Genomic DNA, 14,397 nt, shown 5'->3' with positions numbered 1-14,397 from the left:
TGAAATAGCACAAGACAGAGAATTCCACCTTCTGCCCTTCACCTTACCCATGACTTGAACTGGACAATATCTTTTTAAAAGACTATTTTGACTTGAAAATTAGTTTTGGAGAACTTTGTATTCTTTGTTCATCAGTTTCAACAATGATTCTATTTGTTACGAAAGAGCATGTTATTTCCAGGTAATGGCTTGGGACGAATGTTAGTTTATGAATTTACCGTATGGCGCTGCTCAGCTGGCCAGTGTCAGGCCACTTTCTAGATCATACATAATCCTGTCCTGTCTAGAAAGTCAGATGACACAGATAGACAGCAGTAATTTTCTAAGTCAGATTGAGCTGATAAAGTGGGTAGTTGGTGGAGGATTCTGGCTGTCATGGCAAAGTTTTAACTGCCTGTTGCCCAGTATTTCCAGTTCTGTGGTTTCACCATAAACAGAAACCTTCAAAGAGAGATGTGTTTGTAGCTCCTGACCCCAACACAGACAAGATTTGATGTCTAGTTAGAGCCATGCAGAAGTTTTCTTGATCAGTAGGGTTTTGCATTTCTAAAACTTGCAAAAATAAGACCAGTGGGGGACATCATAACGATGACAATGTTCATTTAGCTTTTAGTGTCATGTATATTTCTCAGATGAATTAATTGCCTATGAATTGAAGAGGCGAGAAGCAGAAGCTGCGAGGAGACCTCCTCCAGAGCTCGTCCGTGCCAAGATCCCATTTAGCGCATGTCTGCAGGCCTTTTCTGAACCTAACAACGTAGAGGATTTCTGGAGCAGTGCCCTTCAAGCAAAATCTGCAGGAGTTAAGTAAGTGTGTGTCTGGCTGCCTATAAAAAACCTGTATGGTAGTGCTCTGTGCTTACCTTGCCATCTGGCCATGGTGTAGAGAGAGCCAGACAAAGGCATAGTGGGCTTTGGCGTTGTATTAGTGTTGGGGCTCATAAATGTGAAGTGCATTTCACACCTGACGAGGTTTGTAATGACCAGTTGGGCAGGAAATAAATTGTTCTCAACTGTCAAACTCCCAAAAGGTGGTGTGGTCTGGGTGTTAAGAGCTTAAACTTTAAATGCCTGTAAGTTAGTGTCTGCCCACATTTTAATATTGGATCCAATGTATCAGCTAGTGATAGAGTTCTGTGTTGTATTATGTGGTAGGAGAAATAGTGTGGATCTCTGTGCTCAGTCTCTTGGTGTGCTCATTTGACCAAAAATGCTGAAGAGCATTTTTGTGTGGCAACAAAAAAGACTGAAGCAAACGAAGGTCGTGTTTCTCATGAGAAGCTTCTTTAGATGGATGGAAATTTTTGCATTTATGAGGTGCTACGGTGAAAACTTTGTTTTTATTATGTTTTGTGTTATTTATTGATTGGTTTGGATTTAAACCCATCACATTCGGATGCTACAGTGTTCAGTTGCATCTGTTAAGTTTGCTGTTGCTTATGTGGGGCCATGGTACAAGATGGCATATAAAAGAATGAACCCATCTTGTGTGTTTATAATCAGGTAGATAAAAGAACCAAGAACATCTTGGGCTTAAAAAAGTGTTAAAAAGAAATAGGACAGCAAGTAGAGATCAGTGCAATTTTCAGGGGCAGTATTTCTTGCTGAGAACAAGAGTTAGACTCTTATCCAGTTCCATTTTTATGTCAGCAGCAAGGAGTAGTTGAAAACTGAGCTCCACAACTGCTTTGCTGTGGCTAGGTACCTTCTATTTTTAGATCACTTAACATATCAATGACTCATTGCTGTCTCAGCATACAGTTTCACCGAATTTGTATTGAAAATTGGGAGACAAGTGCACATGGAAAAATGCAGCAGAATTCCAAAGGTTTTTTATATTAATTGTGAAGATTTTAGAAGAAGATTCTAGTCCTTAAATAGATCCAGGGTTAATTTGTAATTTAGCTGTTCTTCATCCCCATGGTCTTTAAAAGCATTGAAAGATTAAGACTAATTTGCTGTCTAAAATTCAAAAGTTTCATGCTGCGGATAATAAAGTTACTAAAATTGCAAGGTGCTAACAAGAATTTAGAAAGTAGTTGTTTAAAGTATGGTAGGAAGGCCTTATATTTATGATGCATTTAATGTATTTTACCCAGAGTTAGGTGAATTAGAAGAAAGGATGGTACGTGTGAATGGAAGACAAGGAGAAGGGTGCAGGAGATTAAATGGGGGAAAAATGGGACCGTAGAGATGGAGAATGGTGGTACATATAATGTTTCAGTGTGTTCAAGATTAAACTTTTTCTTTTCACTAAGTGGGCAAATATCAGGGATCCCCTTAAACTCAAGAGTCATCCTCTATTTTGATAAATACCATAGTAGCTCAATAAGAATACCATGTAGGGTTTTTTTTATATAGCACTTTCATGTGGAAAACTACAACCGACAGCTCTTTTGTCTTATCCTCATGGACAATGCTACCCTCACTAGAAAGGGAGTAAAACAAATATGCAGATTTAATTGTTACTCCACTCTGTCCAAGCTGTGTTTTAAGCCCATGCCCTGGCGTTCTGGCCAATATGTTATTAAAAATTTATTTCCTGACATTCAACTTCAGAACAAGGTGACTAAGCAAGTTTAATATTACTTGTAGTTGTTTTCTGTAATCTTCCTACAAGCTGAATTGTCTGCAAGGGTTTGGGCTGACAATCAGGGTATGAATGCATAGGAAGCTACTGCCATACTTCTCCACTGCACTTGAAAACATTTTTGTGAAATCTGTGTTTATAAAATCTGTCACTGTTCATCTCACTCAGGACTAAAGTAACTCATCTCAGTGCACATGAGGCACTGAAATCTGCGCTGCTTGTGATTTTGTTGCCTTGTTTCATTGAATGGTATTTCTTGGGCTTCCCAGGACTTCTCGCTTTGCTTCGTTTCCTGAGTACTTAGTGGTGCAGATAAAGAAATTCACCTTTGGCCTTGATTGGATACCCAAAAAGCTTGGTATGTGCCTTTTATATTTACCTTCTTCTCATTCTATCCAAGATAATCTATAAGGTGTACACGCTTTGGCCTATAATGAGGTCCTGGCTTGAGTCTCAAGTTTATACTGTGAAGGTTATAGTAGAATCTTCTTTTATTTTATGACAAATTAAACCAGTCCATCAGGTATGTGGAGTTAAAATAACAGTTTCCTGTAGTCTGACCTCCTAGTTAAATTGTGCTTTAGTGTTCTGAATTTCTCAATTAGCTGTTTTCAGGAGGAGAATCCTGGCTGTGTTTGTAGCTTGAGTACCAGAGTCCCCTCTCTGAAGGGGTAGGTCACACCAGGAGATCATTTTGCTGGATTCATAAGCTTAACCTGTTTCTCTGCTTTTTCCAGATGTTTCTATAGACATGCCAGATTTCCTAGATATCAGCCACCTCCGGGCCAGGGGTCTCCAGCCAGGAGAAGAGGAACTTCCAGACATTGCTCCTCCCATTATCATTCCCGATGACCCAAAAGGTATTTATGGACTACTTCTCTCCTGATTCTTTCCCATATTCTTCTTTCCCCCTAGCACACACTGATTCTCCTTAATCTTCACCTTTTGGAACCCTGAACAAAAAAGCAGCTCTGTGCCTCTGTGATTGAAGACTGTTAAAACACACCACAGCCTTTTTTTCCTCCCTACTAGACAACCCTACTCCTTCTAGCTTTTCCGCTTTGATGTTTTTAGGGTTTATGATTGATGGTGTCGCTCTGGACTCTCTCCAAATAATTCATATTTTTATGAAATTGCTGTGCCCAAAGATAAACATCATGTTTTGTGACATGGATTATTTCACTCGCTTTACCAGCTATAGCCTCGTATTCACCGTGCTGCGAGGTGGTTGCCTCTTTTGCAATAGTATAGTGGTGCTCAGTGGAGCAGCTTGTGCTGCATTACGGTCTCTTCGTCTTCACCAGCAGAATTGCTCCATGTCTTCCATTTGCATGGATGATAATACTTACTTAAGGATGAAGCCCTTCTGCACATCCTTATTGAACATTGATTGGTACCTAGGACTTAAGTGGATAGCGAAGCGTGCGAAGACCTCTACATCTAAGGAAATCAGCTACGTGTAGAGACCACCTTCTGTCCATTCATTGACCTTCAGTGCATGTTCACAACTCCCTTTCAGTAAAGTCACTGTGCACTTCCCAGGGCCTGGTGCAAAGGGCTTGGTCTCAGACCCCTACACTGAGTCTCATTATAGGTGTCAGAAGTGGAGTGGAGCATTAATCCACTAATTTCTTATATTTGCATAAGAGGTGTTACTAAGCTGCTGTTACCTTTTGAGCACTTCTGTACTAACTCTTGCCTAAAACCCAGTGATAAGGCAGCCTGGGTGACTGTAGCTAAATCAGTCTCTTGGTTCTTGTGTACTCCCGTGTGTAGTGTATGGTCCATTCTGGTCAGAAATAATTTTAAAATCTGTCAGTTACTAGGATTATTTGCTGCAGGATTTTAGTGTCACAGTTCTGAGCAGATGGTCTTCTGTTCAGTCACAGGGTTTACTTGGATAACTTGTTGCACCTCGAACCAAGGTGCTTCAACAAACATGCTGTGTCTGCAGAATTGATTCATTCACAGTACAACAATACTTAATACACAAGGGACTACAATTTAAGAAAAAAGCTTTCCAGGCATAAATTAAGATTAAAAATGTTACTAATTTTTAAATTACAAGAATTGTTATGTTGCAGTAGGCCCTAGCAGCTCTGCATGCATGCATAGTCCACTTCCCTGGGTGTATGTGGTCTGTATAGTCCATTAAAAAAGGCTCTGTCTCAAGGACCTGATGTGTGTCAGAGCAAAGGCTAGGACTAAATTCAGTTCTCTACAGGTGTTAATTTTGTCCCTTATCTGTAGGTTCCTTACCAAGGCCTATTCTTTTTTTTTATCCTCTTGCTCAGTGGACTGACCTAGTTTTAGTGTAAGTGCATGGGTGATGATACCTTATTTATAACAAAATAGATTCTTGCTTACATTGGTTTAGGTCAGCCATCGGCTGTACTTCCCACTGGTTTATAGTACCAGTGACACACTGCTCTGAGTTGAGTTAGGGAAATTACTGGGCAGAAACATTCCTGGCCTAATTCATGGCAAAAACATCAGGGATGTAGGAATGAACATGCCTTGCCTGTATGAGGTCAATGCTTTTATGACTTTAAAACCATGGAATTGTTTTTTCCCATATGAATCTACTTAGCCTGCCTTTAAATCCTTTTCACTGTTTTTTTTTTTTTCTTAATTTTCAGATCGTATGACGAACCATTTCATGGAGTGTACGTATCTCATTTTTCTGAAACTGATATTTCAGCTGCTTTTAAAAAACTGTCATTCTTTTCTTAGCCTCTCTGTCCTCATAGAGGTGCATGGAATATTGCCCTGCATGCTTCTACCTAACCACTGATTTTTGTACTTGTTCAGCATTTACTCGTATGTGTGCAGGACTCTTAAGGAGTCTGTGGTAACATCAGCGTAGCTAGCATATGAGCTGCCTCTCGCTCTACCGCTCATCAGTAGCATCTTGCTGTTGTGGGGTCACAGCTGCTTGGTCCTGGCTCCCTCTGGGCTCTGATCTCTGCTGAAGCTGTTGGGCCCTGTTGTTCAGAGATGAGGTTCCGCTGCAGACTGCTAGAACCAGCAGCTGTTGTTTCTCTCACCTACAAGATCCGGCCTTTAAGAGAGGCGATTGCTTTTGCCTGCCATCTCTAAGCTCAGCACCAAACTTCTTCACCCCTTGAACTGCAGTGATTAATTTCTTTAATAAGTAAAGTCCTGTAGGAATTCATCACAGTTTAAGGATCTGTGTAGATTATTGAGACAAGAGGTTACCAGTAAGCCCACAACAAATGCTGTAATGCATTGTACAAGGCTGTTTTCTAATGGGTGGGGGTTTACTGCGGTACTAAAACAAATCCAAGAGATGTCTATTGTAATATGTGGCACCATGAATAACAACAAGAAATACTGTACAATGGATGAGCCTAGACTTTTTGTATTTTAGAAGGTCCTTTCTTGTAGCTCTAGATATTGATGAGTCTTCAGTTATGCAACTGGCAGAGATGGGTTTTCCTTTGGAAGCGTGTCGGAAAGCTGTGTACTATACAGGCAACCTGGGTGCTGAAGTCGCTTTCAACTGGATCATTGTGCACATGGAAGAACCAGGTCAGTGATTGGAAGGAGTAAGTTAAGCTCAACTCCTGCTTGTGTATTTTGGCAGTCAGTAGATATTTTATAATGTGTGACAGAGAAACAATGGCCCCCTTCCCCACCCCAGGAAACCTGGAGGTGTGAGTGAATTTTCCTAAGATGCTCCTGGGATAGGCAGATCTTGACCGTTACGTGGCGTCCTCTGCCTAGAAGACAACAAACCTAAGTTACACCAGAAGTACACTCTCCTGTCCTCACTGATGGTGTGGGCCAGCTCTCTGTTTTCTACCCTTTGGCTAGGTCTGTGCTGCTAAGGGGGAAGCTGACTTGTGATCAAGTGTAAGTACAAAGAATCCTGTAGTCTGGATGCTTTTCTTCCATATCAGCCTTCTCTAGCTCAGGCTAGAGCATTCATGCCGTCGTAGAACTTGGGCTATCTACTGATGAACAGGGCTGCTAGATGTTCTCCTCTTCCTGTGTTTCATCCGTGCAAAGTTTGGACCCATGATTCAGCACCGAGTATACCTGAGCACTCCCTTGCCAGGAAACTCCAGATTTGGTTGAGTTCACACTTCACTGTGGGCTTTTGTATTGCTCGTGTAAATGGGGAATGAGTTTCACTTGGGCTTAGCTGACATATTTCAGCTGTGAAATCAGTTCATTTTACATCTATACATGTATCAGCTGGGTTGTCTACTCTTCTGGCATCATCATTGCTACCATACCAATCTTCGCTACTTTCCTGCAGTTGTTTCACTTCCGTGATGTGCCAAGTTGTTCCAGCCTGCTCAGTATGAGTTTCCCCACGTAGATATTTTGTAACATGCATGTTCATCTTGTTGTTTTTAAGGCTTTCTTGCACATCAAAGTCCCAACTGGGCCAGTGAAATTAACTTATGCTGATTTCAGGACTGCTTCTGAGGTCCTGTTTGTTTGTTTGCTTGTGTTTGTTGTTGACTTCCCAGTTCAGTGGGGCAGAAGAAGGAACTGATGAATATTTGTTTATTCCAGACTTCGCTGAGCCGTTGGTCATACCTGCATTTGGAGAGGTTGCTTCCAGCGGAGCAGCTGCGTTTGGAGCTGTTGGGCTGGATAACCAACCTCCTGAAGAGATCGTTGCAATTATCATTTCTATGGGCTTCCAAAGGAATCTAGCAATTCAAGCGCTGAAGGCAACAGTGAGTTCCATGAGTTACCGGTAGCACTTGGGGTTCATTTGATATTATGTGCTTTGTACACGTGCATGCTCAGATGCCTTTGAAACGTGTATAAAAATCCAGTTAGCGGGTGATGCACATAGAACCGTCCTGGCAGAGTGTGGGATGCCTGACTTGTCTGGGCTAGAGCGGGGAAGGTGGTTTGTGTGTTTCACTCGAATGTTAAAATGTGGGGTAAAGTGACGAAAACTTCGCTTCTTTTACCATCTGTTGAGAAACAAGCTGGATGCCTAAAGACTAGGCATCTTCAAGATAAGAACCCGGGGGTCCTGGGGATTAATTGCGGGAGGATTTCTTTTCCATCTGTCAAGCTTCTGCAGAGTGCTTGTTGAATACAGTTCTCCGTGGAGGTAGAGTATGTATCTTGAAAGTTCTAAGTGCTGTCAAACATGATCCTTGCTCTGTTCAAAGACCAATGAGTGGTAGCATGATGCTAGGGAATGTATTACAAGCTGCTCTTTTGCTCGTTTGTCTCGCAGAACAGTAATTTGGAGCGTGCGCTGGAATGGATCTTCAGCCACCCTGAACTCGAGGAAGAAATCGAGCCTGCTTCGGACATGACGCATATGGAGAACAATGCTAATGCCAATATCCTTGCAGAGACAGGGTCGGAGGGACCCAGGATCAAAGATGGGTCTGGAAGTAAGTTCTCCGTCAGCTTAGAGCTGGCTATCATTTTGTTGTGTCACACCTATGCCATTCGTAGAGCTCCTTTCTGTCTCGAAAGTAGTTATCATGGTGTTTTGGACATGACCCAGACAATTTACTTCCAGTCTTGCTTCTGGGGCTGAGTCCAGCTGCCAAGTTCTGTGGGCTGTATTTGCTCAGAAAACTCTTTCCCTGGACTCACTGAATACCCTGAGTCGAAGTTTCTTGGTGCCACAGCATGCAAGTCTCTCCTGGCCTAGCTTTACCTTTTGTTTTGTTGCTATAAGATTAAAAGACAAAGAAAAGCTAGAATGTTTAAATCTTCAGAGGCTGAGCATCCTAAAGGTGATGCTGCTGTTACAGACCACCTGAGTTTCTGTCCTCCTGTGGTCTGATGGGACATCTGATAATCCCTTCAACTGAGTTCCTTACTCTAAATACGGCAGGTATGGTCGGTATCCTGCATGTACTGCTGTGCTATTTTCTTTTGGTTTTTTCCCTTGGGATCTGCAGTCATACTACTGCTAAATGAACCACAAGATGGGGCTAACGTACAGCAAAGTTGTGAAGTCAGCAGAGAACCTATTTTAAGTGTAAAAGCACTAGAGTACAAAAGCTCAGTGGTGGTTACAACATAAGGATATCCCATAACGTTTTTTGAAGGGTCTTTAGTGACCAATTCTAATAACTGGAGTACGTTCTAAACTTGTGCTTCTGCCCTGGTCTGTAGTGGTCTTATGAAAAAAAAAATTAACAGCTAATTTCATTTCTGTTTCCGTGGTTGCTGTTATTATGTAAGAACATTCATTTCTTTGTTTCTAACATTGTAACAACCAATCTTAAGTCTCTTGGAGACATGGGAAACATTAATTACAGTCAGGTTGAAAAAAAGATTTGGAGTAATTATTTTTTGTGGTACTTAGCCTTTATAGACTGAGACCATTTACTGAGTGCCTGAAATCCTGATAACCAACATGATACTGTAAAATGGCTCCAGAAAGCCCTCTCCACCAAAATCCAGGGCCCTGTCCTTATGCAATGTCCTGAAAGAAGGTACCCTTTTACTTTTGGTGGTAATTTGGGTGAATGGCATGAATGGGTGGGGAGCAAGAACCAATGCTGAGCTCTCCGGAGACTCTAAGTACAAATATTGTCCTCGTGTTAAAGGAAGAGGTTTCTTTCCTGTCCTTTCTCTTATGGGCTGCTGAAATTTAAACTTCTGGTTTTTGTTCAATGTATAGGGGATCTGTGGTCACACTTACAGACGTAGCCTATTTGTGTGCAGAACGAACTCCGTACCTGGCACTTTCTGTGGTGCTCTCTGTGAATGGGGAATGAATCTGCTGTTTTCCCTTTGCTGGTGGGGGCTGTGATCGCAGCCCTGCTGTGTGCGCACAGATCTACATGGGTTTGATTTGGATTGGTTTGATGTTTGACGGTGAATCTGACCGCTAATTAAAGTGCGAATACGCTGCAGTCTTAACAGACTCTGCATCCCCAAACACAGTTTCGGAGTTAGGAGTGCTTAGCTGCTTCTCCAGTATTAGAAAGAAAGTTTCCCCTGGAGTCATGCTGCAGTGTTAGCAATAAAAGACTTACGGTCCCATTTGTATTCCTTAAACAGGATACGAGCTGTTTGGGTTCATCAGCCACATGGGAACATCCACAATGAGTGGCCACTATGTTTGTCATCTCAAAAAGGAAGGAAGGTGAGTGGAACTGGGAGAGACACACAAGAAGGAGCAAATGTTTTCTTTGAAGCGTGTGTCTGTACAGAGCAGGGTGTGCATTCTTGGCAGACAAAACGCGCCTGTCATTACCACGTTTACATCTCCCACCAAAGAAATCAAGATTGTAGCAGACTGTGGATGTGATGAGTCAGTAGTGATTCTGCTGAGGTCTATGCTGAAACATGCCATCGGCTCTCCTGTTCCAAATCTCTGTTCATTTTGGGGCATCAGTTCTGTATCTGGCTTTATTTATCTGAGCTCCCCCCAGCTTCCTTTCATTCCCCATCAATAGAAACCCATCAAATTATGGGCTGATAGTAGCACTGCTAGTGCTGCGGTGCGGCTCTTGGCTCTGATTTTGATATGCTCCTATTATTTGGCACTGGCTACCCCTGATTTCCCTTCATTTGAACTGTAAATATGCATTCCTCTGCAGGTCCCTCTTCCTTTTCAGTTCCTGACTCTGCCAGTAAACTTGCTTTAGCTGTTTCTCTGATCTTTTGTTCTTGGTGCAATGCCTAATTTTAGATTTTAGGCTCTTTGAAGTTTGGGTCTGAGAAGCCCCTGATAAACTTGCGATGGTTTTATACACATGGAATGTAATCTGTCTTGTTTTCATTTCAGATGGGTGATCTACAATGACCTTAGAGTCTGTGCCTCAGAACGACCTCCCAAAGACCTGGGCTACATTTATTTTTACCACAGGATACCAAGTTAGGCCTCAAATCTGTTACCTGGCCTTAAGAAGCCATAAGCCTTTTTAACCTGCCCAAAAAAGTGTACAATAAAAAAGAAAATCTAAACCCAGCAAAAGACCCCTAACCCTTGGACTGCCAAAAGCGAAGGAAAACATGGGATATTTATAGTTTATTTAAAAACAGTCATTTGATGCCGCCTTAAGTGTTAGAGGGAAAATTTCTATTAGGTGATGTATAATACTTTGTTTTAAATTTATAAACCTTAAGACCGTGCAGATTACTGGTGGAGTTTGCAGCTGGAAAAATATGGAAAAAGCAAAAGTTTCAGAGTTGAACAAAAATAGCCCAGCTCAGCCCAGCTCCTGCCTGTTCTGTCCATGCGTCTGTTGAAGACAACGAAGAAATATTTGCATCTTTGGTAACTGGGAGGCAGTGTTTTCAACCAGAGTCCCGACCACGTGGAGAAATCACATCGCATATGAAGCTGGAGAGAGGGGGCGTGTGAGTGTTCCTCAAAGCTGAATGTCTTATTTGAGCGATTATTTTCAGTACAGGGAAAAAAGTCAACTGAAGTTATATCTGTTGGAATTCAGTCTAATAGTATCTTGGTTTGCCTTTTTGATGCATAAACCTAAGAAACCAATGGAGATGCTTGCAGCCTCCTGTCAGTGCCCTGTGCATTTTCTGCCAAAGAGAAATAGTAGATTTTATTTTTGCAGAATAGGTTTCTTCATCTTCTCTTGAATGTTTGTTTTGCAGGTTCTACCAAAAGATTCAGGATTACAGATGGCTAAAAAAAGCAGACTTTCTGACTATAAAATGAAATGCATACCCTCAGGACAGGCTACGCTATTTTTTTTTTTTTCCTTATGAAGGAGGTAAAGAGTTTAATGTCCCATTATATTTATTTGAGGGAAATTTGCAGCTAGACCACTCACATTCCAGCTGAAATCGACTCCCTGACAATCACAGTGCAATTCTGCTTTCTGCCAAAGATTGCTTAAATATTTAATTCCATCAGTGAGTGGGGGAAATTGCTTCGTAAAATTGCTGATTTATTGATTTGCCCCTCTCTCCTCCCTCCCTTAAAAAGAAAAAAAAACAACCCAAAAGCCAAAAAAAACCCAAACAAACAAAAACCCCAAAACACCCAACAACAGCAACAAAACAAAAAAAAAACCACCATGAAATGATGTTTCAGCTTTCTTAAAACTTGCAAACACACTGATAATCTGATCTCTTCAACAGACACCTTTTAAAAGGGTTTTTATATCTCTGGCAGGGCTGAAGGGGTGGGTAGGTAGGGGCTGCCCTTCCCTGTCTTTTTTAGAGGGGGGTTATTTCAGTTTGTGTCACAGGCAAGAATATATATGTGGGTTTTTAAACTGTATTTGAAAACACTAATTCTAGAAAAAATACAAAAGCCTCAAAGGTTCCCAGTGTTGGCCACTGCTTAGAGACTGTTGCTGGAGGTGCCTCACATCATCTTACTGAGCCCTCAGAGTAAATTGGAACGGCCTCAAAAGAAAAATTCCTCCTTACAGAGTGCAAGAGAGGCAGGGAGGTGTAATTACATTTTCTCCGCAGTCAGTGCCTGCAAGTTTAATAGCAAAATTCAGGCAAATACACACTACAGAAGAGAACCCAAATTAAAAATCTCATTATGAGTAGGGCATTTTATTTTTTCCAGCGTTTGGGGAAAAATAGTTCTCCCTGGTCACGCAGCCTCATGCGGAGCCAAAAAACACTGTTGGTTTTTTTTTTTAATCAGTTTTTGATCTTAAAAGATTATGAGAGAAATTCTAGTGCAATAATTCTGTAGGGTGTAAAAGGTGCCTAATTGCTGGGAAAGCTTGCTGCACTTAGTGCTCTTATTGACACAAAAGAACAGCATCCCAGCACATTAGTAAGCGGCTCCGGTGGGATTCGGCTGCCTTGTAATTATTGAGCCACCAGTTCTGGACAACATAAAAGCTGCCAGTAATTTTTATCCTTCTTCCAGGCTTATTTATGTATTTCACCAGAAAATGCCAGATTTGAAAACGGGATCAGCAAATTCTGCAGTGATACATTTATTTAAAGTGAAGGAACAAAACTTCCATGTATCTGTGTTTGTGCTTTTTCATTCTGGCAGTAGAAAAAGGACAAAAGGCCCCTCTCCCTCTTTTTTCCCCCTTTCTTTCTTAGTTTTTTTGAACACCCGGTCGTATTCCAAGGAAGTTCAGCACAACAGCTTCCCTCTTGCCTCATGAACCTAAAGGGCTATTTATAAACTAACAAGACCTGGTGGCCGCTACCTTTTTATTTAGAGACCTCAGGTAAATAAAAAATGGGAGTTGTTCCCATGTTATTGAACTGGAAGCATGGCTGGTCTCGTAGGACTGAGGGTGGAGCTCAGACTCTTGCAAACCGTTTGTCTGGTACATCCTAAAACGGAACGGCTGCGGGGGCGATCGCTGCCGGTCCATGGGAGGCACACGCAGACGGCTGGCAGGGGATGAACTGGAAACGGTAGCTGAAAGGGAGGAGCCGTTTGCTGGCCCTGCTAGGTGAACTCTAGAGCTCGGCTCCCGGAGGTGTTCTCATTTCGTCACTCCTGTGTCGTGCCTGCCTACCTACCAAGCGGGTCAGAAGTGCAGGGGGCAGTTTAGGGGAGAGACTTACGCATCTTCTAAAACTTAGCACTTGAAAAATATGCTAAAGTTCTTCAGCTGCTTGAGAAATTATGATGTCCCAAAGTAGTGGCTTCTCTCCTTTTTCAAATGGCCAGTTAAATCATCTCACTTTTGCGATGGGATGTGTGTGAAGAACATCATGAATCTGGAGGAGCAGGATGCAAACTCCTGACTCTTCAGCCTATTGTGGGGGAGAGGAGTTTGGGGGGTTTTATTTGCTTGTTTTTTAAGCCGAACAGCCTATACCGAACTGGTGACCGATTTATCAGGCTTTGCCTGCTAATATTTGTATGCACATGTTTGTGCTGGGCCAGGCCTAGGTGCACAGCCGGGGCAGCGGCTGGTGGGGAGCCTCCATGTGTCGGGGGACGGTAAGAGCTGTTGGGGGGTAGGTGTGCTGAGAGCTTCTTGACAAAACTGGATGGATGAAGAAAAATCACTGTGAGCTGTTTGAGACAATCTAACCTGAGAATTATGGCAAGCCAGGACTTGGCAGCAAATAATACTCTTGTTTCTTGGACTGATTTTTACTGTTTCATATGATAGGTTTAGGTTAGGAGAGTGGAAGGAAGGCAAACTCAACCACTTTTCCTTGTTTTCCTTTTCCCTTCTCATTCCTAGCAGCATGCTGGATCCAGTAGGCCCCTCAGTCTGAGACACAATCTCCAGTCTCCAAAACACATGTAGACGCAAACTCCTGCTGAATCTTCCTAGCTAAAACATAATTAGGGCAAAAATTGAATTTCATCAAAGTTATGGTTTAAAAAGAAGCCTAGGTGTTTCTGGACTACTATCACTTGTAATTCTGCTGAGTTCAGTGGCATTACTTCTGACTTATCTTGGTGTAACTGAAACCAGAATCGGTCCATTTGCTTTGATTCAGGCAGCCTCCGCTGGGCCGTAGTGCACGTTCTCAATGTGGATGCAACCGGAGCTCGTTAGATTGTTTTAGAAGAATCTCCAACTCATTCCTTTTATTCTCCATCCTGGCAGAGGCCATTTTTATCTTCTTTGCTGTTTTCATGCATTGAAAGACTATGCAAAATATGTAACTGGACATAACTTTTTATTCTTTTCCCACTGCCCTTCCTACCCTAATGGCTGAGATCAGTTTCTGATTTCTGTTCACCCGTCGGTGGTTTTACTGTTGTACCTGGAAGTGTCTGTACTGGTTTACTTTGCACCATTTGGAGTTGTTTGTTTGAAGCACTGTTAACATTTTGGAGAGTAGTTGTCTGAGATGAGAAAGGTTGTGAATGACATTGTTGCAACTGTTTTAAATTAAAAAGAAATATTCTCACA

General features: G+C 42.1%; 1 protein-coding gene across 1 annotated transcript in view; it reads left to right on the top strand.

Moving 5' to 3' along the window:
* The window catches only part of USP13 (ubiquitin specific peptidase 13), a 55,476-nt gene extending 41,079 nt beyond the window's left edge, over positions 1 to 14,397 (top strand). Inside the window, exons 13-21 of the mRNA XM_075098416.1 lie at positions 633 to 807; positions 2,860 to 2,948; positions 3,328 to 3,450; positions 5,230 to 5,256; positions 5,999 to 6,142; positions 7,139 to 7,305; positions 7,824 to 7,986; positions 9,617 to 9,701; positions 10,347 to 14,397. Coding sequence (XP_074954517.1) covers positions 633 to 807; positions 2,860 to 2,948; positions 3,328 to 3,450; positions 5,230 to 5,256; positions 5,999 to 6,142; positions 7,139 to 7,305; positions 7,824 to 7,986; positions 9,617 to 9,701; positions 10,347 to 10,440 — 1,067 coding nt within the window. The 3' untranslated portion in view covers positions 10,441 to 14,397. The remainder of the gene's footprint in view (positions 1 to 632; positions 808 to 2,859; positions 2,949 to 3,327; positions 3,451 to 5,229; positions 5,257 to 5,998; positions 6,143 to 7,138; positions 7,306 to 7,823; positions 7,987 to 9,616; positions 9,702 to 10,346) is intronic.

This window comes from Phalacrocorax aristotelis, chromosome 7, assembly GCF_949628215.1.
Source record: "Phalacrocorax aristotelis chromosome 7, bGulAri2.1, whole genome shotgun sequence".
NCBI lineage: Eukaryota > Metazoa > Chordata > Aves > Suliformes > Phalacrocoracidae > Phalacrocorax > Phalacrocorax aristotelis.
The sequence above is the reverse complement of the archived record's forward strand: the minus strand, read 5'-3'. Positions and strand labels throughout refer to the sequence as shown.